Source organism: Aspergillus wentii (genome assembly GCF_001890725.1).
Source record: "Aspergillus wentii DTO 134E9 unplaced genomic scaffold ASPWEscaffold_10, whole genome shotgun sequence".
Taxonomy (NCBI): Eukaryota; Fungi; Ascomycota; class Eurotiomycetes; order Eurotiales; family Aspergillaceae; genus Aspergillus; species Aspergillus wentii.
Genome location: NW_024467841.1, coordinates 220,843 through 248,555, shown reverse-complemented (window position 1 = coordinate 248,555; position 27,713 = coordinate 220,843). Strand labels below are relative to the sequence as shown.

General features: G+C 47.6%; 12 protein-coding genes across 12 annotated transcripts; 5 read left to right on the top strand and 7 right to left on the bottom strand.

Moving 5' to 3' along the window:
• Window positions 1-3,140: 3,140 nt before the first annotated feature.
• Window positions 3,141-3,992, bottom strand: ASPWEDRAFT_188194 (uncharacterized protein; the record flags this gene model as incomplete). Its single annotated transcript, XM_040832209.1, has 2 exons — window positions 3,141-3,354; window positions 3,410-3,992. 2 exons carry the CDS (start codon window positions 3,990-3,992, stop codon window positions 3,269-3,271), a joined length of 669 nt encoding a protein of 222 aa, XP_040683431.1. The 3' UTR covers window positions 3,141-3,268.
• Window positions 3,993-4,375: 383 nt separating this feature from the next.
• Window positions 4,376-6,149, top strand: ASPWEDRAFT_63277 (uncharacterized protein). Its single transcript, XM_040838692.1, has 2 exons — window positions 4,376-5,427; window positions 5,476-6,149. Exons 1-2 carry the CDS (start codon window positions 4,534-4,536, stop codon window positions 6,076-6,078), a joined length of 1,497 nt encoding a protein of 498 aa, XP_040683430.1. The 5' UTR covers window positions 4,376-4,533; the 3' UTR covers window positions 6,079-6,149.
• A 1,695-nt stretch (window positions 6,150-7,844) lies between these two features.
• ASPWEDRAFT_121786 (uncharacterized protein) lies at window positions 7,845-8,527 on the top strand (the record flags this gene model as incomplete). The annotated part of the gene is made up of 3 exons (XM_040829108.1): window positions 7,845-7,928; window positions 7,984-8,198; window positions 8,251-8,527. 3 exons carry the CDS (start codon window positions 7,845-7,847, stop codon window positions 8,525-8,527), a joined length of 576 nt encoding a protein of 191 aa, XP_040683429.1.
• Window positions 8,528-8,927: 400 nt separating this feature from the next.
• Window positions 8,928-9,705, top strand: ASPWEDRAFT_46496 (uncharacterized protein). Its single transcript, XM_040836774.1, has 2 exons — window positions 8,928-9,548; window positions 9,618-9,705. The coding sequence occupies exon 1, from the start codon at window positions 9,175-9,177 to the stop codon at window positions 9,466-9,468; it is 294 nt and encodes a 97-aa protein (XP_040683428.1). The 5' UTR covers window positions 8,928-9,174; the 3' UTR covers window positions 9,469-9,548; window positions 9,618-9,705.
• A 183-nt stretch (window positions 9,706-9,888) lies between these two features.
• Window positions 9,889-10,281, bottom strand: ASPWEDRAFT_177490 (uncharacterized protein; the record flags this gene model as incomplete). The annotated part of the gene is made up of 2 exons (XM_040831660.1): window positions 9,889-10,166; window positions 10,218-10,281. The coding sequence occupies 2 exons, from the start codon at window positions 10,279-10,281 to the stop codon at window positions 9,889-9,891; spliced, it is 342 nt and encodes a 113-aa protein (XP_040683427.1).
• Window positions 10,282-10,487: 206 nt separating this feature from the next.
• ASPWEDRAFT_177489 (Zn(II)2Cys6 transcription factor) lies at window positions 10,488-12,930 on the bottom strand (the record flags this gene model as incomplete). The annotated part of the gene is made up of 6 exons (XM_040831659.1): window positions 10,488-11,055; window positions 11,107-11,448; window positions 11,496-11,666; window positions 11,715-11,866; window positions 11,917-12,432; window positions 12,526-12,930. 6 exons carry the CDS (start codon window positions 12,928-12,930, stop codon window positions 10,488-10,490), a joined length of 2,154 nt encoding a protein of 717 aa, XP_040683426.1.
• A 963-nt stretch (window positions 12,931-13,893) lies between these two features.
• On the bottom strand, window positions 13,894-15,672 carry ASPWEDRAFT_46491 (uncharacterized protein). Its single transcript, XM_040836773.1, has 3 exons — window positions 15,043-15,672; window positions 14,416-14,981; window positions 13,894-14,362 (listed from the first exon to the last, which is right to left on the bottom strand). Exons 1-3 carry the CDS (start codon window positions 15,594-15,596, stop codon window positions 14,325-14,327), a joined length of 1,158 nt encoding a protein of 385 aa, XP_040683425.1. The 5' UTR covers window positions 15,597-15,672; the 3' UTR covers window positions 13,894-14,324.
• Window positions 15,673-15,825: 153 nt separating this feature from the next.
• ASPWEDRAFT_188187 (putative salicylate hydroxylase) lies at window positions 15,826-17,358 on the bottom strand (the record flags this gene model as incomplete). Its single annotated transcript, XM_040832208.1, has 2 exons — window positions 16,302-17,358; window positions 15,826-16,254 (listed from the first exon to the last, which is right to left on the bottom strand). Exons 1-2 carry the CDS (start codon window positions 17,139-17,141, stop codon window positions 15,826-15,828), a joined length of 1,269 nt encoding a protein of 422 aa, XP_040683424.1. The 5' UTR covers window positions 17,142-17,358.
• Window positions 17,359-17,477: 119 nt separating this feature from the next.
• ASPWEDRAFT_177486 (uncharacterized protein) lies at window positions 17,478-18,706 on the top strand (the record flags this gene model as incomplete). The annotated part of the gene is made up of 4 exons (XM_040831658.1): window positions 17,478-17,976; window positions 18,073-18,168; window positions 18,212-18,300; window positions 18,371-18,706. The coding sequence occupies 4 exons, from the start codon at window positions 17,478-17,480 to the stop codon at window positions 18,704-18,706; spliced, it is 1,020 nt and encodes a 339-aa protein (XP_040683423.1).
• Window positions 18,707-18,878: 172 nt separating this feature from the next.
• ASPWEDRAFT_46487 (ankyrin repeat domain-containing protein) lies at window positions 18,879-20,774 on the bottom strand. The gene has a single exon (XM_040836772.1). It carries the CDS (start codon window positions 20,732-20,734, stop codon window positions 18,944-18,946), a length of 1,791 nt encoding a protein of 596 aa, XP_040683422.1. The 5' UTR covers window positions 20,735-20,774; the 3' UTR covers window positions 18,879-18,943.
• A 169-nt stretch (window positions 20,775-20,943) lies between these two features.
• Window positions 20,944-22,672, bottom strand: ASPWEDRAFT_121845 (arylsulfotransferase family protein; the record flags this gene model as incomplete). The annotated part of the gene is made up of 2 exons (XM_040829115.1): window positions 20,944-22,212; window positions 22,259-22,672. 2 exons carry the CDS (start codon window positions 22,670-22,672, stop codon window positions 20,944-20,946), a joined length of 1,683 nt encoding a protein of 560 aa, XP_040683421.1.
• Window positions 22,673-24,313: 1,641 nt separating this feature from the next.
• ASPWEDRAFT_46485 (uncharacterized protein) lies at window positions 24,314-25,182 on the top strand (the record flags this gene model as incomplete). The annotated part of the gene is made up of 2 exons (XM_040836771.1): window positions 24,314-24,391; window positions 24,437-25,182. A coding segment is annotated over exon 2 (461 nt), but the record flags the coding sequence as incomplete, so codon positions are not given.
• Between the last annotated feature and the right edge of the window lie 2,531 nt (window positions 25,183-27,713).

Here is a 27,713-nt window from a genome sequence, read left to right as displayed (position 1 = left end):
TCTCTCCATATCCTGTCCATTGGACCATATACGCGATACTAATATGTCTTCCGTCGACAGGAGCCGTGTTCGCCCGGCACAATGCCCCCGAAAAGATACTCGAACGTCTGGTTGACACCAATGACACCCTCGACCATGCCCTCCAAATCCCCTCATCCTCCGCAACCCAATATGTCGCCCGCTGTTCCTTCGCCAGGAACCCCAGCCATGGCTTCTACACAGTCTCCGGTTCCTTCGCCGGTTCCTCCTCCAGTGCCGCATGCTACTCGTCCAACAATGAATCGTCCTCAGCAAGCCCCGCAGCCCCCGCAGCCCCCGCAGCCTCAACCTCAATACTCGATGCCTTCGCCGATGGCCCCTCCGACGGCTCACCAGGTACCGCAGCAGATGCCACAGCAGACGCAGAGAGTACCACAAATGCCCGGTCAAACATACCCGCAAATGCCACCGCAAATGCATCACCAGGTGCCAAATTACATACCTCAGCACAATCAAGTACAACACGCACCACGGCCTCCGCAAATGCCACTCCCCGGCGGCCCTGCTACAGCACCGCAAGGACCTTCGACTACGGGGTCGGTCTTTGAAGCGGGCATGATATTCCCATCGATTCAAGAAGCGCGCGAAGCTCTCCTCACTCATACCGTTGCCGCGCACGAGTCCTACCGAGTATACAAATCAGACGCAAGACGGTACATGACTCGTTGTCGGAGCCGGGACTGTGACTATATGGTCAGGATAACTTGGAGGAAGAAGCGTTGCGAGGCGTACGTGTCTATTTACAAACCGCATACGTGCAGCCCAGATACGCATGATAACTGGCGCCCCGCTGCGTCGATAAATTACCTCGTGCCAAACTATCAGTCGCTGTTTGAGGGGAATACCAAACCGACTGCGGCGCAGATTCAGGCTATCGAGCAATACAAGGGCAATACCATCCACTACCATCAAGGGTATCGGACTTTGAAGGCGATTGAGCGCAATCTTTATGGAGACGAGTCGGAGTCGTTCCAAAAGTTGCCCGCATTCTTGTCGCGTTTGGCAAAAACGGACTATAGTGGATTCTGGCGTTTAGAGACTAAGGACGACGTATTTCAACGGTGCTTTATTGCACCCGGGGCTACTATCAATGCGTATGAGCATTGCCGGCAATTTCTCACGGTTGATCGGGCCCCGTGGAAGACCAAGTGGGATTTCTCGCTGCTAGTAGCAGCAACCATGGATGGAAATAACCAGGTACTTCCAATCGCGTGGGCCGTCATGCCTGGCGAGACAGAGGATGATTGGAGATGGTTTTTGAATAGCCTTTTGCGGGCTTTTCCGAAAATCCACGACCCGAGTACGGTCCTCATGTGTGACCCTCGATTACCAATTGAAGCTGCTATGCAGAAGGAACTACCAGCAGTCTCCCACATCCACTGTTGCGAGCACCTGTCACAGATGCTCATGGATAAATTTCGCCCGGCCGAAGAAGTCCGCAAACAATTCTGGAAGGCGGCGCGGGCTGAGTCTGAAGCCAAATTCGAGCAGGCTGTTACACAGATACGAGATGATAAAGCACGGCGATGGATTCAATCCATTCCTCCCGCTAAATGGGCCAAGTTTGCGATTCCAGCCCCGCGATACGATCAGTTGACGTCCACTTTGTTGGACTCGTTGAATTTCCTGTGGTTGAACACGCGTAATATGCCTATCCTGCGGTCTTTGTATTTTATCTGGCTGAACATCACGGATCGGTTCCACCAATGTCGCGAATACAAGTTCAAACGTTCTTCTAGCACACTTACCGATTTTGCACAGGACTATATCACACGACAGAAGCAGTTATCTCGGACTTTCCATGCGGTGGCGAGTTCTCAGGATCAGTTTACTGTCTTTAAAAATGCCATGGGATATGTGGTGGACATTCCGACGGGAACGTGCAGCTGCTTCGAGTGGCAAGACTTGAAACTGCCTTGTCGGCATGCACTCGCAGCCATATCCTCTACCTCCCGATCCATCAATGAGTTTGTGCACGACATATACTCGATTGACACTTACAAAGCAATATACTCAAGTGTTCTAATGCCTGTTGACATGCGCGACCTCGATAAAGGTGACCAATGCATTGCTCCGGAAATGAGGAAGCGTCGGGGCCGTAAACCCAAGAACCCACCTCAACAATCGACAGAACAAGGCAATGCTTCTGGCACGCAATCACATTGTTCTGTCTGCAGACAAGAAGGGCATTCTGGACAGAGTGATATATGTCCCGGGAACATGAAAGCCCGTGGAATAGTTGCTCATCAGATTGGCGACGGAATTCGATTGCTGGAGCATTTACCGGGAGAAGCACCCCTGCCTATGGCGGAGCCCACGACTGCAGCTGCACCAAAAAACGGCAACGAAGATCTATCGACTTCTATGAATGGAAATGGCGAAAATGACAATGATAGTAACAGCAGCGGCGACGAAGCCACTCCCGAGCCAGACTTTGCAGTGATTCCTCCATTACCTGAATGGGACCGAATGTCGTATCAATCGCTATCCTCACCTCCAACTGACAAAGAAGCGGAAGAGACGCAAGCACCAGATTTTCCACCACCGCCAGAAGATCCAGCCGGGCGGCGGGAGTGGGCTTTGGATGCGAAACGGAGGCTAGATGCGGTAAAACAGTACATTACGGCAGAGGAACAGAGTCGACTGCAAGGGCAGATTCTAGATGTTCTCTTGCAGGATGATTACTAAAATTTCATCTGAGGTACTATCACTATAATTAGTCATAAAAATAAAAGATAAAAGGAACATACAACAGCAGGGATTTACTGGCACCCAACTACTAACCGCTGGCATGTGTGGCTTAAGTACGGCTGAGCGGACGGGAAGCCCTATTCTCCACACCCTGTGGTCGTATGTACTGGACATGCTGGTAGGGTATAAAGGGCAGATGTAATGAGTATAGATACTTATATTGATCTAATTGGATAGTTTGATTTGACCATATATCTACAATCAACTGCTGTCAATATCCACAGCCAGTAGCAGGCACCAGGTTGAGTCTATAGCCCGGAAACAGAGTTTATATTATGGATATCTATCCAAAGTTGGTTCCACCATCGGAGAAACCGTCAGTGACTCGGTTATAAATAAACTCCATTCACCTCTACTTATGATAAATCACTTTCAACACCCATCCACATGGTTCAGATGAGTCACAGTAAATCCAACACATTTGTAAAAAAGAAACAGAAAAAAAGAAACAGACGGTATCATCCTCCGACTCTCACCATCAGAGCTCATGCTTGACAGCATCAACAAAAGTCTTGCAGTCAGTCTCTCCGCCCTTCCATTTCTTGTCCTTGGGGTAATCCTTGGCTATAGCAGAGTCAGCTTTATCCGAAAGGAGGACTGGGAATACCATCATGCATACCCTCTGTAAGAGCCTTCTTCTCCTTCTTAGACGAGACCTCTTTCACAAACTCAATCTTGAGCGCGCTCTTTCCAAGGTATTCCTTCTTGAAGTTCTTCTTGTCGTATTCCGTGTCCATGTCGTTGTTCTTGATGACCAAGTGGTGGTACTGGCCAGAGACCTTGTGGCCCTTCTTGTCATCGCCCGTGATCTTCACAATGGCAATGGCCGTGTGGTCGAAGCCGTACTTTTTCTGGATGGTCTTGATGTCTTCGTTCTTCTCGGTCTCTCCAGGCGATGCGCCTTTAGTCCACTTCAGAGTGAACGCATACGTCTTGTCAGCCTTGAGACCGGAATGAGCGGCCGCAAGCAGTTTGTACTCGTATGAGTCTTTGTCGTTCCGCTTCTCAAGGGACGAGTCGTAGTCCTCTCCCAGGTCGTCGTCGTAGTCATAGTCCTCCGAGTCGAATTCGGATGCATCGAATTCTTGGGGGCTGGAGTTGAAGGTGTCGACCTCGCGCACCTCGTTTGTGCCGATGGGGCTGGCGCTCACACCGACAGAGAGGGCAGCAAGGAAGACGGAGAAGATGGTTGAGAACTTCATGATTGCTCAATTGATTGATTGATCGATGAATGAATTGTTGATGATGATGAGAGTGATTGAAGAGGACGGAAGCCCCAATTTATATTCATTTTCGCGGACAAATCCCTCGTCTGCTGATGTTTGAAGATGGTGCCATCAGGCCTACAGTCCATCCATTTCATCATCTCACTTCATCAGGATCTGCAGTCGCAACAAGTATTGTTTGAGAAGATGTTCCAGTCAGGCTGACTGTACGGAGGAAGAGGTAACAGATGAAGCTATTCCCAGACCAGGAAAGATCATACACACAGTCAGCAGAGACCTTTGTCAGCCTACAGTATAATGTTTCATCCTGCTGGGGCCATTCTCTAGTAATATTTTATTTAGCGCTGGGGCGACAGTTCCTCCGGCGTAGGGTCAGCCTTATGGCTATTGTTATCGAGGCGATGTTGTGGGGGCCAGGGGATGTCAGCCCCCGTTGCCGCCAAGCGGGGCGCAAATATAAACCACTGACTGTCTCTCTTTCCTTTACTCTTCTATCCCCATCTCTCTTTATTCGACGATGGATCCCAAAATCCAAAAATGGGTCCAGGAGGACATCATGACCCCCGATGGCGTTCTGAAATTCTTTGCCGAAAGATTCGCTGAAAATGACTTTACCGATGCCGAAAAGCATCAGCTCCGTCGGACTTTCGACTTGCTTTCCCAAGACGGCATGCTCCATGACTTGCGTTTCGAGGCCCACTTGCAAAAGAAAGTTCTTCTTCCTTCCTCCTTGGAAGATGCAGGACCCATTCTCTATCGCAGTCTTCTCTACCTGTCGCAATTCCCTTTTGACCAGAAACCCGTCTCATCCTTGACCTTTGATGGCCTTGTTCGGGCACTGAGCTGGGCTGACATGGAAAAGTCCTTCAAGGCTACCGGTGGGGGCTCATTTACTCGAGCCAAATCACCTGCAGATTGCCGGAGAATCATTTTCCAGAGTCTGGCCACGACACGCGACGGCAAGAAGCTGCCTTTTGACGTTGAAACGGCCAGGAAAGAGTCGGAACGAAGGGCGTTTGAATTCTATCCCCACCAGGAGGAATGGCTTGCCGGTGAAGTCAAGACCAACAATGACGAGGATGGCGATGAGATGTTCCACGATTATCTGGATATTCTTTTCGAAGTGCAAGACACTGAGCTGGGATATGCACCGCTGGGCCGAGACGAGTTCCGTCCTTTGGCCCAGCAATTCCATGGCAAGGACTCGTACTTGCATCATCTCACCATTCCCCAAGATCAGTTTCGACTGTTTGTCCAGCTGCTCGTGTTGGGCTGTTTTGGCCGCTCCGTTACTCCAATCGAGGAGATGCCAGAGTTGGATCATGTCGTTGATCTTATTCTTGCTCCGTTTCTTCAGAATCCCAATATAGGCATTACTTGGGATGTGTTTGACCGGGCTTCTAAAGACATGGTATGCATCTTCTCCCTTGTCGTCTCCTTCAAAAGCTGACATCTCCAGCCTGGTTTATTCGACGGTCTCACCCGTCTCCTATCACGCTTGTTTTACACTCCCCCAAACGATAGAGGTCCACTTCCCAAGCCAGGATCCATCGGCACACTACCCATTCTCTCGCAAATCGCCTTCTGCGGCTGGGATGCCGAGGAAGCACTCTGCTTCCCTCCTAAATCCTACAATGCCTCTTCACCCATCACCGCATCAGCCCTCAAAGACCAAATCACCGCCTCGCCTACCCCGCTCGTCCTCCTTGTCTCTGGTAAACGAGTCACGACGGGAGAAAATGTGATCTTCGGATACTGTCTTCCATACTCAGTACCCGGTGAGCCCCATCCCTCCTTTCTGTTCCAGCTGGGTCCGACATATGATGTCTTTCGTGCGAGGGATATCGATCGTCCGAGGTGTTTGAAGGAGGGGGATAGCCTCATCCTTGGAGAGAGTGGGAATGGAGTGGCTGTGAAATTCAACCGGGACTGCTCACACGTGACTGTTTCTCATCGCGTGTCTGGACAGAATAGCCCTGCGTACGCTGCGACAGAATCGAGGGGAGACTGGGAGGCAGCGGTGGACGTGGATGGAATTGAGATTTGGTCCGAGGTATCATGATTGCTTACGTCCATATAAACTGAATGATGAATATGAATATGATAATGGCATGGATGCTCCTTTTGTAGCGTAATTGTCAGCAATATTCCCACGGCCTGTCAGGAAACCATGAGTCAGATGTAGTATTCATGATCAATTCCTTTGGTTTTGGCCCAATACACCCATTCCTACTATTAATACAGCATGTCGTGACACTCGACGTATAAATTCATTTCTCTGTCCTGAGTCATTTTTGAGAATTGGCAATGGGAAACGGCAAGAAGCTAGGGGATATGATTGAGCGATTTGATTTCAACCCCACCGAAGCAGTGAAGAACGCCACATGTGATATTTTACCCGGGGTTTAACCTATGAACCCTGCAGTGATACCATGCCATATGCCGATCGATCATGTCTCGGGTATACACGCGAGAGAGGAGACCTTGGCAGTAACACAGTGCCTGGTATTTCTGGATATTGAGGAACAACTCTCCTGGATGGTGGGTCAGACATCCATACCGGCCAAACGAGTTTTTGAGGCCTCACCGGACGGGTCTAAATTAATGCGCGGTGGGACTGCAATGTAGATGAGGCACTTTCTTGCTGCCTTCGATCTGGGATTGTTTTTGTTGATCGTCTGTAGGCATCCATGATTGATCAGGCTCATGTCCTGATGTCTCAGTGTGCGATGTGCGAAGTCCAGGGCGGACGCGCATGGAGTCCACGTGGTTGACAGACATTCCCATTTGACTCTCGACTATCTATCTACCATCTTTCTGATCATGAAAATGAGGTTCAATCGGAGATGCTCGAGTCCTGATCTTCTCAATATCGGGGTATACGGAAATTCCGACGACATCATCACGGGGGATCCGAGAGAGTTCCCCCCCGGGCAATAACAGCACTAAGCAGGGCCAACCCCGCAGGAAACAGACACCAACACCCGTTCCTGGCCAAATGGGCAGGAACCGTTGGCGGATTGATTGTTGGCCGCATTTTGGGTTGTCTCAATATTGAGGCCTACCAAGGCTGATGCTACCCCGCTATGCCGCAACGGGAAGGGCGGCCGAATATCGAGAGAAACACGAACGAAGAGGAAGAAAAAGAGGGGGAAAAGAAAACATCCTCGGAGAATTGAATATATTGTGTAACATCGTGTCTGTTGTATGTATATTGTCGCTAATCAATTAAGCTTCCATGTTCTGGCTCACCTATGGCTTGTCTGGTCCCTCCCATCTGACTGCCTGTTCTGGTTCGGGTTCCTGATCCAGACGGCGATATCCTGGACCCTTGGGTCGACTGGCAATGGAAGCGTGCTATCTCGGCCCTGAAACCTAGCGTCTGCGCTATACACGCCCCCCGTCTGCTGCGATGGATGCTGGTAATGTCGAGTTGAGTTTCACTGGGCCTTTTGCTCTCAATTTTGTGACCTCCGACCGTCTCACACGCCGTGCCGTGTCGTCCCAATCGGACAAATATATCTGCATGGGCATCTGAGATGTGAAGATTGAAATCTCCCCCGAGTATAAAGACAGGTCCGTGGAACGGATGTTTCTGGCCGCCATCCCTCATCCATTCCAGCAGAGCCCGCGGCCAGCTTGATTCCCTCCTCTTCCTCCTCCCATCCCATCCCATCCATCCGATTCACATCCACGCCTACCAGCAAGATGATGTTCCGATCCCTCGTCCTCCTCGCCCTCGCCCCTCTGGCTCTGGGCAGCCCGGTGCCGGACACCGCCGCCTCTGACTTTGTCGTCCGCAACTCGACCATCGAGGCTCGTCAGCTTATGGACTCGAACGATGTCGAAAGCGGTAACTGCCAGGACACAACCTTCATCTTTGCTCGTGGATCGACCGAGATTGGAAACATGGTGTGTTCGGACATGTGATGATATCTCGTATAATATCTGAATCTGACTGGAATAGGGAACCGTCGTCGGACCTGAGGTCTGCACCAGCCTGAAGACGAAGCTGGGTGGAAAGGTCGCCTGCCAGGGTGTTGGAGGAGCATACACAGCCGGACTGGCTCAGAACTTCCTGTCGCAGAACACCGACCCAGCCTCCATCAAGGAAGCCACCAAGATGTTCACTGATGCCGCTCAAAAGTGCCCCAACACTAAGATTGTGGCTGGTGGATACAGGTCAGTCTCTGCCCTGTCATGTCTTACAAGTCAGCTACTAACAACCACCCAGTCAAGGCAGTGCTGTCATCGACAACACCGTCAAGTCGCTCGACTCCAGCGTCCAGGACATGGTCAAGGGTGTCGTGCTCTTCGGATTCACCCGGAACCTGCAGGATGGAGGGAAAATCCCCAACTACCCCAAGGACCAGGTCAAGGTGTTCTGCGCTGTCGGCGACCTCGTCTGCGACGGTACGCTTATTATCACTCCGGCTCACTTGACATATGGTGCCAATGCGGGTGATGCCGCCTCTTTCCTGGCTGGAAAGGTGGGCTCTGGTAGCTCCTAAGCAAAGGAGAGGTTGCACTTTTGTTCGGTCCTTCGGATGATTTAGCCTGGATGGGTTAAACTCGTGTATGTTTATTGGAATGTCCGAAAAAAAAAAAGAGTCATGGAAGAGGTTATGATTTCCTGTGAATATTATGGTATTTTTTATTTTTATTTCTCTTCTTCAATGAGAACCTTGCTGGCACGGAAGAATTTTTCCCATTTTAACCAAGATAAAAAGACACGGACAATCTAGACTTTCCCAAGACACGCGAACATTTCCCCATGTTGAAAAAGGAACCACACACGAACGAGAAAAACCCCGTCTAACTTTGCAGCTCGGATCAGATAAGTGCCACATCACCGGATCATTACCGCAATAGGCAATCCTGCCCAGTCCAAAAGTGGCGTGGACCGGCAGCCGCGGCCGATCTATTGGCGGGCATACGTCACCCATGTGTCCCGCAAGCAGCCGATTTCGCACAATAGACAGTCGAGTTGACATACGCTGCAAAGTACAAGTACTCGTTCAATTGGCGAGCGGGCCGTGTATTCCCAGCTCGTCCTTTTCGTTTGCATTTTGCTCTATTTACATGCTGATCATCATTGTCTCGTTTGCTTAAACATCTTTCTCTATATATCATCATATCACATATCATATCCTACACCATGGCCGTGCCAATCGTCGACTGGAACGGAATGCCCCGAGGCGGAACTGGTCTGGAAGCTGCAACGCGACGACACTGGGAGCGCCAAAAGCAAGAAGCCCGAGAGCGGCTGGCGATGATGGAGCAGCTGGAAGCCGGGGAAGACGAGGAAGCGAAAGCAGCCAAGCGAGGCTCGGCCGACTCGTCGGAATCAAACTCGAGCAGCAATGATGGGAAGAGTGGCGAGAAACGGCGCAGTTTTTGGAAGTCGCTCAAGGGGGGGAAGAAGAGTGATAGTAATGGGTCTTCTTCGTGATCGTCGCTTGCTTCTTGTCTCTGTGAGATGAACTGCGTGACTGGTGCATGTTAGTTATGGTTATAATTCACTACCCTTAAGTATGTGACTTACCCTATACGCCCTGTTTATCGCCGTTTGATCAGGAGCATCCAACTGACAAACTCTAGTAATAAGTCCGATGATTCCGACGCCCGAAAACGTTTGATGATTATTCTCGTTCCCTTGCACGATACGATATCGATACCGTCTTCCGAATTACCCCCGTTGGAATAATGAACAAAATGGAAAGAATTTAAAAGGAGTTAATAAAATGCGTCCTCGAGGATAGATACCGAGTTGACGACGGTGGAAAAAAAAAATTATAAGGATTAGGTTCAAAATGCACGATTTAACGATTCTTCTAATCAAATCAAATCATAATCAAGACATTCTATCATATCATGAGCAGGCCTCGATCGCCCGACACGCGGGATATGGAGCCCGAATATCGTTTTTATATCGCTCGGGGTCGTCTAGAAACTTTCGTCGAAAGCTTGTACAGTGGCCGCCGGTCAGGAGGGAACCGCGACAGGCCGTGTCGAGCGCATAGTGGAAGAACTGGGTGTTTTCTCGGTTTTCGGGTTTCTCGAACATCATGCTCTCGACGTACATGGCGTAACTGACGCAATGGGCGCAATGTTGGTGGCGTTCATAGTGGGTGTAGAAGAAAAGCAGGCCTTGTAGGGAATTAGCGGAGATCTTCCGGAGTAGCAAAACTCAAAACTGACCGGTCGCAAGGGATAAGGCCAGCACCGATAAAATAACATTCCTGGCGCGGATGAGAAAACTCATAATGGCGAGAGCATGAGCAGATGAAGAAGCAACAGAATGAAAATAAAAGAAAAGAAAAGAAAGAAGAAAAAGACAACAACGATCGGCTGCGGGGACAAGGAGAAGGATGGGGCGAAGAGCCACGGGCTATCCCCGATGCAGGAAATGGGCCAACACGTTGCACGAAACTATTGCCATGGCGTATGTATATATAGAAACCCACAGCCTTACTCTTCAGCATTTGCCGGCCCATCCAGCGTCAGATTGTCCCATTTCTCCAAGAACTGGTCCAGCTCTGCGTCCTTGACCGAATGCCCGTCGTTTTCCAGCACCGTCATCGCAAAGTTGGGGTATGAACTACTGAATTGCTTTCGATCCTGCGTCCTCCACAGATCGTTTTGGAAATCCCGGAACAGACTATGGCTTTCGCGTGGCAGCTCAATATTGTGGTGCGTCGCGGTCAGTTGGATGAGCCGAAGGATTCCTCGTGAAAGCAGCCATCGTCGCCCGATCGAGCGGATGACGATGCACAGATCAATAAAAGCGTCGCTGCTTTCGCGATCGCTCAAGTCGTCAAGTAATGTGAAAGCCGCGACAGCCGCCCATTGCATGAAATTCTGGGCGAAATACTCCATCCGCCATTGCGAGCAGAAAATATTGATCAGCTCGCGCACCTTGAGTGCTGACGATATTCGCAGTTGTCGCGTCGGAGATTCGGATCCAGCGGATCCTGGAGTGGGGGCGGAATTCTTCAGGAACCCGAAAATGGTCAGGATACCAACATAGTATCGCAGACTGGACGGTCAGTATAGAATAGCAGGAAATTGTAGAGCCAAGTGTACTTACTGGAGATCGACAACACCGGGTGTCGTCGTGTTTTTTCCCAGCGCTATACATTCAGGTACTGTGGTGGTCCACTCCTCCAATCGGGCATAAAACTCGTCAACCTTCGGTTCGATTTCAGAGTGAGGTAGTTTCTCGTCATCGTCGAAAAAGTAATTGTCCACGTCCCAGAGAATGACCTGTAGGTTCGTTACCGCATTGATGATGCAGTTTGTATGTGCCGGTACAGGCTCCATCTGGAGAGGATATGGCTCCCACACGTCCTTTTCATCATGGTCTTCGGGTAGTGGTCCAAACTGTGGCTTTTTATGGGGCGCCGGCTTTTGCAGGGCCATGGAACTCGCTCTGTTGCCAATTAGATTCAGTAACAAGGGGGTGGCTGCTAATCTTACGTTGTGATGCTGAACATGCCCATGACTGAAGAAGCCAGAGTGTGAATCATCTCTGGCGTCCCTTGGTCATTCCCAACCAGTCTAGATCTCAACGAAGTCATCTCTCGAGCAGCTTGGGCGGATTGGTTGAGGTACATCCATCCAAGGCGGTCCTTGCCGATCATACAGGTACTGCAGAGTCAGCCAGGGAGTCACAAGGGAGTAGTTTAGACGACCTACCAGATATACATAGCACCAAGCCCCTGGAAGGTTGTCAGCGTGACCTTTCCTTCCTCCTTGTCCAGCAAACGCTTTGCCTCTTCGTAGAAATGCATCCCCCGGCTGGCCTGATCGCCCGGGGTCGCAAAAATCTCATCGTAGTCGGAATAAAACTTGGCCGTCTGTTAGTAGTGAAGCAGACAGGAGAATTGTCAATACTCACACAAGCCTCTGCAAGAATGATATTAACCAGAAATGAAGAGCAATATTCGCTGTCTAAGCGGCCCGACTTCATATCCCTGATAAAAAGATCCCGGTTCATAAAGTTCGTAACCGGGTAATTCCAGGTGAACCAGAGCGAGATGAGGTGCGAGACTAGATCATCATCGTCCGTGACAGTCGTCCAGGGCTGAGCCGGGACTCTGAACAGCGGAATGTCAGCCAATCGCCTCACATCCATGACTTTTCGCCGGCTGTTGCCCTTGTCAAAGTTCTCGGCCAGGCGCAGTCGGATGTGGTCCATTGGAGCATCGCTGCGGATGAGGTTGAACACCTCGTTGGCCTCGCTGCGGTTTTCATCGCGCAACGTCTGCAACAGCCGCATCAGAAGATCGCGATCCTCTTCCAATGCCTCAATCTTTCGTTTCAGGCCGGTTTTACGTCGCCCATCACTGTCATTATCAATGATACATTCAGTCTTGGCCACAACGCACGGCTCACAGGGTACACCCCCCAGACACTGGACAGGAGTCAGCGACGAAAAAAAAAAAAAATCCTACCCAGCGACTCAGGATAGAAAGGGTGAAACAGGGGCTTTTTTTTATCCACCTACCCTGGACTTTCTTTTGCGGCATTGGCCACAGGCGATTTTGGCATTTGTCCGACGATTGTCGACGACGTCCGCGGGGAGCCCCGGTGGCGCGGGGGTTAATTTCCTGAGATGGTCTCCCATGGTGTTGAGTCCACGGAATGGCGACCCTAGGGGAGGAACAAAGACGAGCCAGGAGAATGGACCTCGAGCGAGCCTTTTGCTTCCATGGCAATCACGGGTTTCTGCAGCCTGGCTCGATCGCGACAGACAGCGTCGACGCTTTCGAGAGGCTTTGGGAGGCAAACGATCAGTGCCTGAGGAATCCACAGCGCCGGGTGACCGGAGAAACTTTCCGGACGGATGTTCTAAGCGCGGAGCGCTGATTGGCTGGCCAGGGATGATGATCGACCTTGCTGATGAGGACATGGCGATGATTTCGGGATTCAAATTAGCGGGATTACGCCAGAATAGGGATGAGGCGTTATCAATAGCTTCAATAATCATATTAATCGGGCATAGTGCTCTTTTTGTTTAATTTGAAATCGCATTGCGCAGAGGGTCCTTCCGCTTCTGGCCTAGCCCGCTTGGATACATCACAGCGTGATCTGCCAGGGAATGTTTGCTTGATCGGACTTCTTCATCATCACCACCACACTTGCTGCCCAATGCACATACTACTGTGGCGTTGCTCGTTCTCGTTTATGCAATTACTTTGGGAACCCGCCCGATAAGCAAGGGGATTAGCCCATCATTTGCGCTCTGGTGATCGAGATCAAAAGTACCACCGCCAATCATCTCCCGAGATCGAGATCCAGCAATTGAACAGACACCACTGCTCACTACTGTACATAGTATCACACGGAGCATTTCGACGTAGTAGTCCGTATTGTGGATATCTTTCAATGCGATTACCAGGTAATGGGGTGTGGACTCGAACCTTGGTTGTAATGCTTATTCGGCCATCTGACCATCTGGCCATTTCCGGATCCACAAGGCGATTTGTGTTTGGACATCGGTGCTCCTCGGAAATACAATGGCTGTGTTTCCAGACACCTTTATCCACTCTTGCTTGAACCAATCTGAATGGCTAGGCCGAGAATTCCGAGATACCACACAAACTCAATCATGCCTGAAGAAGACAGCCGGTGAAAACCGAAGCACAACACATACTTCACATGCTTCCATCATCATCGACATCGTGACTCACTGTCAACGCCCTGCAGCCTGAAAAGCAGGGCCAGAGACTCGTAAAGGTCAACTGACCTGCCGGTATAGAACCTCGACGATGATGGTGGAAATGAAGTGGGGTAAATTGGGTATTTGGAATGTGGGCTGTTCGACAAGGCAGTAGTCCTGTGGAGACCGTGATGGTCTGTTCTAGCGTAACCAAAGGCTAGATCTTTCGAACTGAGCATTTTGATGAATGGCCAGAAACTATCTACACGTGAATAATCTTACCTTATTCTGTTGACATGGTTGTATTCCTGGTCACCACTTGCTGCAGTATCACTAGCTTACCCGGGTGTCACAGCAGGAAGCAGTGCCGCATTCCTAGATGACACATACATCAATTTACCTGAAAAGAGGAACATGGCCCGAAGCATTCCTAACTGACAGAACTTAATGGAGTTATGCACTAAAGTAGTGGAACTTCAAGCATGCAGGAGTAATCACTGTCATTATATTTATCTGAACACCCCAAGTAATGGATGAAACTGCCAGCCAGATAGTTACTTTATCTTTAATGCTGTAATATTTCTTTTTCGCAAATGCAATCAAGTATAATAGGTAACACGTATGCGAGGTCTAGAATGCATCGTTTAATACTCAAGCGTCTGTTTAATGGCATCGTATATCCCTAATCACCGGTCAGACGGTCAAATTGAGAAATCGGAATCGAGACAAACTTACTGGTAACATCGGGGAGAATGAATTTCTCATACGTCAGACCCGTATGCGTACTCCATCCTGCAACGCGTTTCACTGGTGCCTCCAGGTTCAAGAATGCACCATCCTGGATAGTGGCAGCCACTTCTGCACCTACACCATAATTGATCATACTCTCATGCACGACGATTGCTCGCCCTGTTTTCCGTACGCTATCGAGTACTGTCTGACGGTCCCAGGGGTATATCGTACGTAGGTCGATCAATTCTACATTGACGCCCTTCATTTCCTTCTCGATCGCTGCGATCGCTGCCGAGCACAGGTACAGTGGTTGTCCATATGATACAATTGTCACATCATTACCAGGTTTAATCACCTCTGCCTGGTTGAGGGGAATAGTATAGTATTCGTTGGGGACGTGTTCGACTGCAGCTCGGTACAGGATCTTCGGTTCCATAAAAATCACCGGATTATTGTGTTCGAAAATCGCAGACAGCAAGAGACCCTTTGCCTGCGAGGGGGAGCGGGGCATCACCACCTGTACGCCGGGTACATGGGCGAAGAGAGCTTCTGGGGATTGAGAGTGATACCTGCGTCAAGCCACCGAGTCAATAACTGGTCACGTACCAAGGGGGAGGGGAAGAGACATACAGAGCCCCGTGTCCGACAGCACCACACGGCATCCTGACCACCATACCACCTGCATGCACGCCCGTTGCGCCCTCTCTGTACCTAAACTTGGCAGCTTCGTTGACAATCTGGTCAAATGCGGGAAAGACGTAATCGGCAAACTGGATTTCCGCGACGGGCTTCATGCCCTCTGCCGCAGCACCGATGGCAAATCCGACTATCCCTTGCTCTGTCAAGGGGGTATTGAACACACGCTCCGATCCGAACTCAGTTTGTAGGTTCATCGAGCATCGAAAGACACCGCCGAATGCTACATCTTCGCCAAAGAGCATCACCTGGTTCGATGTAGAAAGGGCGGTTCGCAGGGCGGAGTTGATGGCCTGGTAGAGGTTGAGGGATGTGGAAGTAGCGGTATCCGGGATATCCAATGAACTCGATAACGATGACGACGTATGGTGGAGTAGAGGCGTCGACCTGTAGTCGATAGGGGCGTTGAGACGTGTTGAGGATGCCGCCGAGTAGAGCCGACAGGGCGGATGTCGTATCAATTTGGAGATGGCGCGGAGAGGAGGCATTTTGAGGGGAAGATGAGAAGCAAGGAATAGAATTAGAGGCTGAAGAGGAGGATAGACAGAGAAGAATTGCAAACTGCCTTGATTTATAGCGATTCACTCGCGAAGGAGAGGAAATCGCCCTTCTTCATGCGGGGAAGAAACGCCGCGGCTAACCGAGAGTGGGTGCCTGGGGATCGCTGCCTTGGTGCCTTGGGGATAGGGAATCCACAACACCAAAACGTCATGCACTTTATTTGATTTTCTCTATCAGAATTCCGCGCGCTCTCTCTGCTTGATCCTCAATGTCAATATCCCACAGCCACCGCAGTCTCTCGGAAAATGTCTGGCGTAACTTGTCCTCATCGTCACCAACCCCATCCAAACACAAACACAGCAGATACGCATTTTCCTTGCTGGTAGTCACGACCTTCTGACTCCGTGGTCGGCGAACAGCATCATACGCCTCAAACGCTGCCATGGCATGCTCTGCTTCTGTCACTCTGGGATCGCCCAGTAGTTCTGCCAGCACTTGTGCATCTTCAATGGCTTGGCCAGCTCCAGCGCCCTGGTGAGGCGTGGATGCGTGTGCGGCGTCGCCCAAAATGGCGATACGCGATCGGGCGTACGTTGAGATGTGAGGATGTTCGAAAATGGCCCATTGCGAGGGATCTGGCATGTGCTGGACACGTCAACTCCATCGTCAATTTGCATGAGCAAGAAACATACCTCCATCAAACTGTTGATATATTCTCCCTTATCGCCAAAATCGCGCTTCATGTCATCCCTGCAAGCTGGACGAACCCAGGCCTCATCTTCCCACTCATCTTTGAGGATATACAAACCCACATTGACTTTCTTCGCACGCATAATGGGGTACGAAATACCGTACGCCCCTTTCCCAACATACATGGTCGACACTCGTGCGCGATGATCCCCAACCGCTTTGACCATCGTCTCCATGTCCAGTACAGCTCGATATCCATACATGCCGCTATACCGCGGCAGAACCTGTTGATACTCATCCGGAATCATGAATTCCTTCACCTTGGACTTAATCCCATCACATCCAACCACGACATCTGCCTTCGCCGATGTCCCATCTTCAAAGCTCAAGTCCACCCCGTTCTCACCCTCTACCAATTTAGTCAATCTCTTCCCGAAATGCGCAATCTCGCGCGGAATCAGCGTCACCAGCGCATCAAGAAAGTCCGCCCGTCGCACCGTCGTCTGCCCCGACGGTAGCGCTTTCAAATCCATCAACACGTCTCCCGCATTCTCTCCTGTCGCCCATACAACTTCAAACCAGGTCTGTCGGAATCGTTCATATCCGGGACTGTCTGCGTGTGTCGTGATAAGAGAATCGTATATACGTCTGATTTGGGGATCGATGAGCGGCATTGCGCGGTGTGCAGCAGGACCAATGGTAAGTCCCAATCCGACTTCTTTGAATTCCGATGCTGCTTCGTAGATTTGCACCGAGACATTGCGTTGGAGAAGGCCAGCGGCGAGAGTGAGGCCTCCAATGCCGCCGCCGATGATGGCGACGGTGAAGTTTTTGCCAGCCATGTTAGGTGGGTTTATTATGCGTTATTGCATTTGAGATAAGGAAGAGATACTGAAATGAAGTGATATTAATTAACAGCGCATTATTGGTCTTAAATGGGATTGTTAAGGCGGGATAAGCACTTGTCAATTACCCCTCATAGAGTGGGGCTCAGTCAGCATTCATTTGATAGTGGCATGTGTATACTGTCTTCAATTAAACTGATATTATAATGAATCCCTTGTTAGAAGTAAATATAAAATGACAGATCCCTTCATATCGCCCGCCGTACTTATCAGTCACATGAACTTCACCTCCAAAATGTTGACTTCAACGTTGTCCTTCAACCACACGTCAACATGCGACCCTCGTATCGATACTTCACTCAATTTCCGCTTAGACCTCTATTTTCAACCCCACATCCTCGTTTGATATGCGCATCTAGATTACCCTTCAAATCTCCCTGCAGACTAGTGTCCAACAAGGCAATTCCTGGATTCATCTGCCACGGTGAGCGAGGAACCGCATACCGACTTATCCGTCCTCTGGGATCGCAAATCCACAGCAAACCCCCTCATATATGGCTTGCTGTAGATTATTCAAATCCTGATATTCAATATGTCATCAAACAACCTTCGGGCAATAATGAAAACGCCCTCTCCGCCTTCAACCACGAGTTGGAAATGCAAAGAGTTTTCGAAAAGGAAGCGATGATTCGGAAGATCGTTGATTATATTCCCAACTCAGAGCATGTTGGATCAATGATAGTCCTTGAGGCATTTACAGATTCGCTCTGGGAAGCTCGAAATGCGAGGTCGTTTACAGAAAAGGAAATCAAGTGGATTATGAAGGCGTTCTGTTGGGTGTCTTTACTGTGCATATGAAAGGACGGGTTCATACTGGTAAGAGTCGATTATTCTGGAGATATCTAAGCTAATAATGATATGCTTCTAGATCTAAAAATGGAGAATGTTGTACTGGAAGGATTTGATCATTCCAAGCCGCATAAAAATGTCGATCTCATTGTCAGGCTTGCAGATTGCGGTGCCAGTAAGTGAGTCTTCATATGTATACCATCTCTGACTCTTTATAGTTAGCAAGCCATCCACGAGAGAAATCACCTCTCTCACATATCGGAGCCCTGAAGTTCATTTTGGAAAACCCTGGACTCAGAGCACAGATGTCTGGTCCTGGGGGTAATTGTCAGTGATTACTTTCGAGGAATATATATTGAATGCTAACTTTATCCTAGTTGGCCCAGTTACTCCAGACTAAGGTTGATTTCAAATCTCCGGGAATATATGACTCAATCTGCACGGGAACACTGGAAGAAATGACAAAAGCTGTTCGCGATAAACTGGCAATTGATTTTGATCTCGCCTCTGTCCCATTCTATGCGGAGGACGAGCAATGCGCCAAACTGTTGCCTCCACCGCAGCCAGAAGAAGCGTACATGTGGGCAAATGACATGGCAGAGAAAGGCGTCGCAGGCGAAGATCTCCAGCTTTTGGTCGGAGTCTTAAACCCGGATCCTAATGCCCGCTTGACTGTGCGCGAGATTCTCGAGAGTGGATATCTAGAGGTCTAACGTGTCAAAACATCGTCCACAGTGACATGTTTTACAGTGTATATGGAATTCTACTATCTTAATACCATAAGTGCCTTGTCGTCGTTAACTTCGTAAATGTATAATATATGGCATATGCGTCAGCTTATACTGGAATGGACCTTGTAGATAGTATCCACACATTGCAAAATGTGTCTTTGTACTTTTTTTGGCTAATTGGTATTCTGGCTGACATTATATATTTAGTCTCACAATAAACTAGTAAATAGTTCGAAGGTTCCTTTCTGTACACTCACGCCATTCGATTGACAGGCCAAGAAAACTGTTCACCTTTTCCTTGAACAAATTGCAATCATCGCAGATCTCAAAGGTACTAGAGCCGATCAATATCGCCGGATCCTTCAAAGTAGCCGGTGGCATAACATTTGAGGCTGAAATGGCATTGAGTCGTTGGAATAAATCTTTTTTTCTCTCAAGAGCTTGCATCCGATGTCCTAGCTTTCCGAATCTCTTCACTTCAGGGTGTGCTTCGAGGTCGATCAGTTGTTGATCAACACTTCTGATAGCCTCCTTTAGTTTGTTGACAGCCGTTTTGTCATATTCCTTTCCAGGAATATGGTCATCCTTGTCAAGCAACTCGTAGTTGAGGTTTTCCTTTTTCCTCTGGAGATCAAATAGTCGCCGAACTGGGGGAGAGAAATATAATGAGAGCATACGATCCTCCAGATCCATGCTTTGTCGCTCTAAACACCTTACAAGATCTCTATATTGCCGCAGAAAGACATGTCGATCCACAAAGTAGGCAATCAGTTGTTTTTCAGCGTGAGATGCTTGATATTGCCCCGGCAACGTTTTATCCCTTCCAGCGTCGGGGGCCAGTTGATGGCCAACTATATTTGCCAATTGCATCACCTTGTCCGTCCAGTCTTTGCCACTCAGTAGTATCGAAGATTCCTGGTGAGCCCATCCGCTCATGGCTGCTATGTTTGGGAATCGACTGCCCCTGACCAACACTGCAAGTGTTTTGGATTCTCGAGATATCGGATACTCTGCCATGGGGGCATGCAAAGTCATGGCTTGGCTGGCTCTTGTGAAAGAATAACCACTGGGGTTTGGTGCTTTTGATGCAGACTGATGACTTGCCGTGGTTCTCGATTTATCTCCGAGTATTCGCAAAATATTTCGCCGGTCATGGTCTCTCTTGAAAGTATCCTCCTTGTAAGCAAGTTCACTATGTGTATCCCCAATAATACCACCAGCCCTCCTGTATCGTTCTTTTGCATTCCTTCTCGTTGGCTGAGCAAGATCTGATGCATCTCTGTTTTCATTGTCGCGTAGGGACTGATCAGCGCCTCGGGGTAGGAGCAGCTCCACGTTGTCGAGTCTACCCCAGAGAGCCGCTTCCATGAGTGCAGTTCGTCCATTCTTATTTATCGCATTCACATCAGACCCACGACAAAGAAGTAGAGACACCATGAGTGGGCTTCTCTCCATCGAAGCCATGATGAGACATGTATCACCATTTGAGTCTCTCCCATGAAGAAAAGTCGATGCGTCGGTGGATTCATCGAGGTAACTTTTCACTTTGTAGATCTCGCCAGTGACGCAATCAGATATTGCTTCTGTTATTCGCTTCTTCGTGAAAGACTTTCCATGGCCCAAATCGTAGACAACCTTCTCCTTAGAAACGTCGAAAGATATTTCTATTTCGGATGCCTTTGGAGGACTTTCTGAGATGGTTGCCTTCGAGGAAAACGTCTTTGATAGGGTATCCTCAGACTCTTCCTCTAGATACTGGGCCATGCCAATATTGATAAAACGAGCGTTTGGTTTATCGATTTCATAAGCGACTGTTCCAGATTTCCGATCGATGGGAAATTCAAGCCTGTATGAATTACCCGAGTTACAATGTGGCACACGAAGGCCATCCTGATAATCGCTGGGGTTGAATCCATGTCGATGGGTTTCTTCGCAATAAGGGCAGAGAATGTAGACATTACTATTATCCCACCATATTACATTGGCTGAGGGTATGTTTATGCCCGACATTCTGTTTCTTTTGTTGGGTTCAAGAAGTGTAGGAGTTGACGGAAGTTATCTTCTGGATTCTCTCTATCGCTGCTTCCCCGCACGATGACACGATGAATACATAAATGGGTTTCATTCCGCTGATAAGTGGTCATCTGACTTTCCAATAAAGATTCAATATATACAGTTCTCCTTTACTATTTACAAGTATGTACACTGATACACTGAGATCATACCCGTCCATCTTCATCCAAGGCCACTAGATGGTATTTTGCTCGACGATGTCGGAACCACCGACAGACTCCTAAAGCCACACCAGCACCACTAGCGACAAACCCAGCAGTCAACATCCAGTAATGCGATACCAGAACGTCTGCGAGATTGAATCTCTGCCCCCGTTGGAGCACTTCACTAATCCCCAATGCCTCCCCATGCGTATCGAGCGCTGTAACCCGGAAATAAGGACTACCCATGTCCTCGGGGATTTCAATAGCTGTTTCGAAGCCCCCTTTTGGAACCGTGTCGATGACGTTGAATGTCATGCCGTCGATATCCTGCAAATCCCATACTTCCAACTGCCAGGCTACGATTTCCGTCGCGCCATTCCAGCTCGCATAGATGTGGTCGTCGACGACAACTGCATCGGGGAGGGTGTGCGGTCTACCAACCCAGGTGCCTTTGGAGATGCGGTATGATTGTACCCGACCAAAGGAGTAGTAGGCTGATGCGCCATAATGCACATCACAGACAGGTTGTCCATCTGGTGTGAATTCAGAATATGCAGCACTGTGTCCCCAACCGACAAAGGCATTTCCAGTATCGAGAATCTGCACATTGCCCTGTGACACGGCCCGCATGTCTTGGGGGTGATAGTATGCTGTGTTCAACGCTGCCGTACGAGCAGAGATATCAAGCTGGATGGAAACTCCCCGACTGGATATTTCAGGGTCTTTGCGTGAATGTACGGAATTGTCGAATAGTGTCAGACTGCCGTTTTCATGCAATCGGGCATCGTGTTGCCAGGCGAAATTCGTTGCCTGGCCGTCTGATAGATCGGTAAATTCGTTTAACTTGCCGCCTAATACCCATGTGACATTGCCTGTTTCTCTATCAATGAGAATGACAGCATGCAGATGACGAGAAGAGATGAGATAATTCCCCTCCTCATCTTTATCAGCACTGTTAATGTGGAAAAAGTCAAAACCCGTACTGCGTTCCTTGCCATCTCCACCTAGTGGTTCATAGGTGGCATTGATGGCGAAATGGTCTGAAGCACGCCATTCAAAGAGCAACTCGCCCGTCTCGATGTCAATGTCTTGGAATACACCATCGTGAATCCAGCCTCTTTCCGATCCACCGACCGAGGATAAATCCGTCAAGACTGGATCGTAAATCGTCACTAGGGCCGTGTCGTCCTTGGTGATGTGGAATTCGTGCAAATCGCCTCCAGAATACCCGATCGGGGAGATCTCATATCGTTGTGTATACGATGAGTCGAGCTATCACCATCAGTTATGCTGACTCTATTATGATAAGTCGACATACCATATACCACAACCCCTCACTGCGCCCTTCAACAGTAGATCCCTCCCAATACGTGAGATAATCCTCCCCCCGGTACCTCTGCACTTGAAAGTTCTGCGTCGTACCCCAATTCCATTTCATCCAGACTAAATCACCCTTCGCATCGAGAATCATCGGACCAGGATGGGCGATTGAATCCCCACGGGGGGCCAAAAACGTGAATCGATCATCGCAGCCACTACCCCATTCGAATATCTCGACTTCAGGCGACTCATACTCGAACGAGACGTAGCTTCGTGATGGTCCAAAGCCGTGTATGCCCAGGTCGTACGGGCTGAGGTCGGAGCGGAATCGGAAACGAGTGAGCTGGGGGATTGCGAAGGTGTAGAGGAGGTAAAGAAGACAGATTATGGCGATTGCGATGCTCGTCATCATGGTATAAGAATATCTGTGAGAGCCATGGCGAGAGCGCTGGCGAAAAGCGCAGGAGAACATTTGGTCATGGCGTAGCGAATAAGTTGTCAGTTCAAACAACCATCCTCACTGGAAACGTGGTGTTTACATATCCCCACCTCCAGAATAGGAGAACAGGAGATGACGGAGAACACCATCCGACAAGTGAGTTCCATATCGTCTTGGCGTTGAGGCCTCCGAAGCTGTTTCGGAGTGTCTATCTTGGCAATATGGAGTTGTATCTCCATCTTGTATACAAATGGTGGGGGTAAGGTCGGTTAGAGAAGACAGATGATTGTGATTGACGAGAGTCTTGCCAAGGGTGGATCGGTGGATCTGGACGTGAAGCCACGAGTCGTCTGGATATTCTCCACCAAAGGAGATATCGGAGATGATGAATCGTATTCGTATGTTCGTGGAGACCACGCGGCCTTGCGTCATGGCGGATAAACTATTTAGATCTTGTGAATTTTTTATATTTATATCAAAACTATCTTGAAGCTGAACTTCTGAAGTATTGGTTAGAGGAAACACTAAATACCTAAATTTCTTCGGCCACTAAGGGATAGAAGATGAGCACATGTTTATCTGCATCAGTCTAAAGGCCACATGTACTTATGTTTATCTTTGTTGTAATGTTTATCATAAATTAAGATATTTATACATGACATTCCACTGATGGTGTAGCATAATGCTCATAGTGACACAAGTCAATTCAATCCATTACATCTAGAATTTGAGGACCTGTGAAATTAAAGCTGAAAATGATGGCTTTTAATACCAGAAATGGCTGCCTTTCCACCTATAACTTTAGAGGGCGAGCCAGCACTTTACCACCCACTATCCAGTACTATTATTATTTTATACCTACCTAGTATTATTAGTTATTATCCTACTGGCTATAATTATTAGTACTTATTTAAGTTATTCCCTAGGATTCTACCTATAGCTAAAATAATACTAATAATAGCTCCCGTTTATAGTATATTTTGCGATGGGATGTACGTAGTTGGACAGGTGGTTAGATAGTGCAGATGTACTTTATATAGAATGGCTGTCAGTCTCTATTATACATGGACTATAAGTAATACTCATCTTTACCCAGAATACACCATCTCTCTATCCATCTATTCTTAACATGTAACTCTTTTAACTATTTTCCTAGGCCACCCTTACTTTTACTACCCTTGCTACTCCTAATCTATTAGATATGCCTTTTATACCCACTCTAACACCTACCCTTACGCCCACTGGCACCCCACCTCCCATGCTTAATCTCTCTCTACCATCTAAAACACCCTCTGTTTAGTTAAGATAGAATTGTATTAATATGAACCAGATTAGTAATTCGATTAAGTATAATACCTTTTCTAATGTGTCTATAACCAGACTGTTACGTTGGGGATATAGTCAATTAGATATAATACTATATAGAGTAATCATAAATAGCAGAACTGTCAATGTACCCAGAAATAATAGAAATGTATTACTATAAAGATGGGTGTAAAATTATCTCCATGAACTGAAATTACATCACCTTGGTACTATGCATGCCAAGAGCAAGAGCTGAAACCTTTTTCAGCAACTCCTCCCATTGGCCATCCAGACCCAGTGCGGCTGAAGCGGGGTATCAACAACCTTTAACCCATCATTCCTCCGTTCTTTCTTCACACACTGAAATATTTACGTCCAACAGTCAAGGTAGGTCCCCTATTCTGACGCATACCACTCTACTAACACCCGCAGATGTGGGAAGAAAGAGAACACGTACAGGCGATAGCCAACAGATCAGCTGATCGGTTCTCCCACTACACTGACGAAGTCAAAGACAGCATCAGCCAGTTCGACCATGACAACCAAGGCAAGGCGATTAACTGGAATGTAAGACTGGACAAGGAGATCGAGACATTGGAAAGCAGCCTCAACCGTCAGTGTCTGCAGAATTTCCGCATGTCGTGGTATGAATACGAGCGCCGGTCGGATATTGACGAGGAGACTGAAGCGCTGGTCAAGCCGCACGTTGACAAGGTCGACGCCAAGTTTTGCGAATATAGGGACAAGACGGTTGAGTCGCTGAAGAGGAGACGCAGGGAGGGGTTTTCTGGGGGGTGGGATGTTCAGGCTTGGTATGAAGAGTACAAGCGCTATTTGGATGATCTTCAGGAGTATATTGCTCATATGAATGATGATGTGAACGATGAGTCTGATTAGAGCTTCTGCGCTTGGAATGGTTGCCATATATTCTTTTATGGCAGACTTGATATCTCTATTGGAAATACAAGCTGCAGAATGAGGAGCTGTGGAATTAACTCCGTTATCTGCTCCGCCAAAAATACCGCCAGACCGAAAGGACAATCCTAGTCATCTTTCATGGTCATAATGGCGCATTTATAGTCTTCAACGACATTCGATGAACATTGCGTAGATGACCTATGGTCAATTAAAAACAGATTATGATCTTATTGGTTATATAAATGGGTGCATTATATTCGCAGGGTGAAGGATCACATGACTACAGATCCCCTTACCCGATCCAAGCTGGCACATCATATAAATATTAGTGGCGGCCCGACCACCCACCGCCTCCGCTAGTGGGTGGTCGGCGGCGTAAAGGAATTTTCAGCGTAGAGGAAAAAAATGAATATTCAATATTTTTGAAGCTATACAAACCGCCCAAAATGCCTAAATCATCTGAAAATCGCGATGAACGTGTCAATGAGGCATATGAAGCCGCTCATCTTAAAAAAAAAACCAAATATCACAAAAATCGCGCGAGAATATGGTGTTCCCTACTGTACACTACATGGCCGTGTTACGGCACCTTTATCGGTGACCATATCAGGCAGAATCAGGCGGTCAAGAGGAAAGGATATTCTTATTGCGGAGAATTACGATTTGCTATTATCACGCTCTTTACGGCCACCATCTGGCAAACACTGCCATACTCACGTGATATGGTATACAGGTACCATGTCTTGGCAAACATACCATCTGGTATACCATCATGAATGGTATACACCCTGGTATACAGGATGGTATACCACTGGCATACCCTGCGGAGGACCATCTGAAGGACCATGGATATTGGAGAAAGATATATAAGGACACTCATCCCATGTACTTAGATAGTTCTTTATGATCAATACAAGTCATCATTCTATAGTTACTATTCCATCACCTTTCTAATTGTTCTACCCACTTGTTCATATATCTCCAGCTTAATTAAGAAGTATACATACTTCTTGGCCTTGCTTCTCTCTTTACCTACCTTACCGCGTTCTCAAGCACCACAGCTCACAAGAGCACCCCAGTTACTGTCAATGTCTTTGGGTTAGGATCACAGGTTAGTATTTCCCTGGCTTGACTCTCAGTTTATAGATTAGGTACCATTGCAAGATCCTAGGGTGTGACACATTAATTACCTGTCTATATAAGTGTATGAATGATACCTAACATTGACACCAGTCCATCTTAAGTGATTGACTTAAAATATCATGGCTGGAAACACTCCAGTAAGTAATGTGAGCTCCACAGCTTTATAACCACCAGCCAAGAGTAATGAGGAACTCTTAGGTATGATTAAACAGCTTCAGGAAACCATTTCCACACTTAAGGGGTGCCTTACTGTTAAATCAGTAAAGGTCTGACTACCCAAACTATTTAGAGGAAAGAGATTACAGCTTTAAATGTTCCTAACACAATTGGACACCTACATCAATGTTAATAAAGAAAAATTGGCATATGATGCTGATAAAGTGGTTTTTACTTTAACCTACCTCACTGGGAGTGTATTTAATTGGTTTAAACTATTTCTCCAGAACTTTCAGGAAAATAAAGCATCAGGATAGGATGATGATACCAAGGAGATCTTCATATCTTATACTAAATTTAAGAAGAGACTTAAAGGGACCTTCAGTAATATTAATGCCACCTAGCAAGTAGAGTGAAGACTGTGATAGCTTAAACAGATGGGATTAGTACAGCAGATAGCTTCTAAATTCCAGCAGATTATATCCTACTTAGACTGGGACAAAGACGCTTATATGTCATGCTTTAAAGAAATATTAAAACCTGATGTACAGGAAAAACTCATTTAATAAGAATAACTGGACTCCCTGGCTAAATTTATTAAATCAGCAGTTAAAATAGACAATAAACTTTATAAATTTAGAAATCAGTGCACTAACTACTAATTTAGAGGAAACCAGCACATAACTAACTATTAATTAAACAACAGCTGAAGAGCATAACCAGCAAGCTAAGGATATACAGATCCTTTTAGGCTATAACTAATAGAACTCAATGTAACCAGCATGAGACAAAAGGGCATGATGCCAGAAGAATAGGAATGATGGCATAAGGAAAAGCTTTATTTCTTTTATAGAAAACCTAGACACATGATAAAAGATTGCCGAGTGAGGCAATAACACAACCAGAAAAATCAGAACTAAGGAAAACAACTCTAAGCCATGAAGGAACTCAGAGCAATGAATAAAGACCCATAACTCTGGAAGCTCTATTAACAATATACTATATTAAGCGAAGAAGAGATCGATCAAGAACTTAACATAAGAAAAAGAGGACTAATCAAAACAACATGGGATAATTGAACAGAAGAAGAGCTATAACTAGAACAGTAAATTAAAGCAGAATGCTACCTGGATGACTCAGTATTAGATAATAGTTATATATCATATAATTAGTTAAGACTAGACAGCAAGGATCTGGCCCTACTTAAACCAGCATGGACAAACGAACCAGACAAGGATAACTAGGACTATGTAAGCTGTCTTAATGTTAAAGACACATTTAACAGTGTAAGACTAGAACCCAAGACTCTAGTATTATTGCAGCATGAACAATGAATCCACCATAAACCTTTTAGCATACAGAATGCACTAAGATAGAATCACAGAGAGCCAGCTCCTATAGGTAAAGCAGTTAACTAAGTTCAGTGAGCTATTAATCCTTTAGATGAAGAGTATGGTACTTAATGGGAAGGCCCAGCATCCTACTGGGAGGG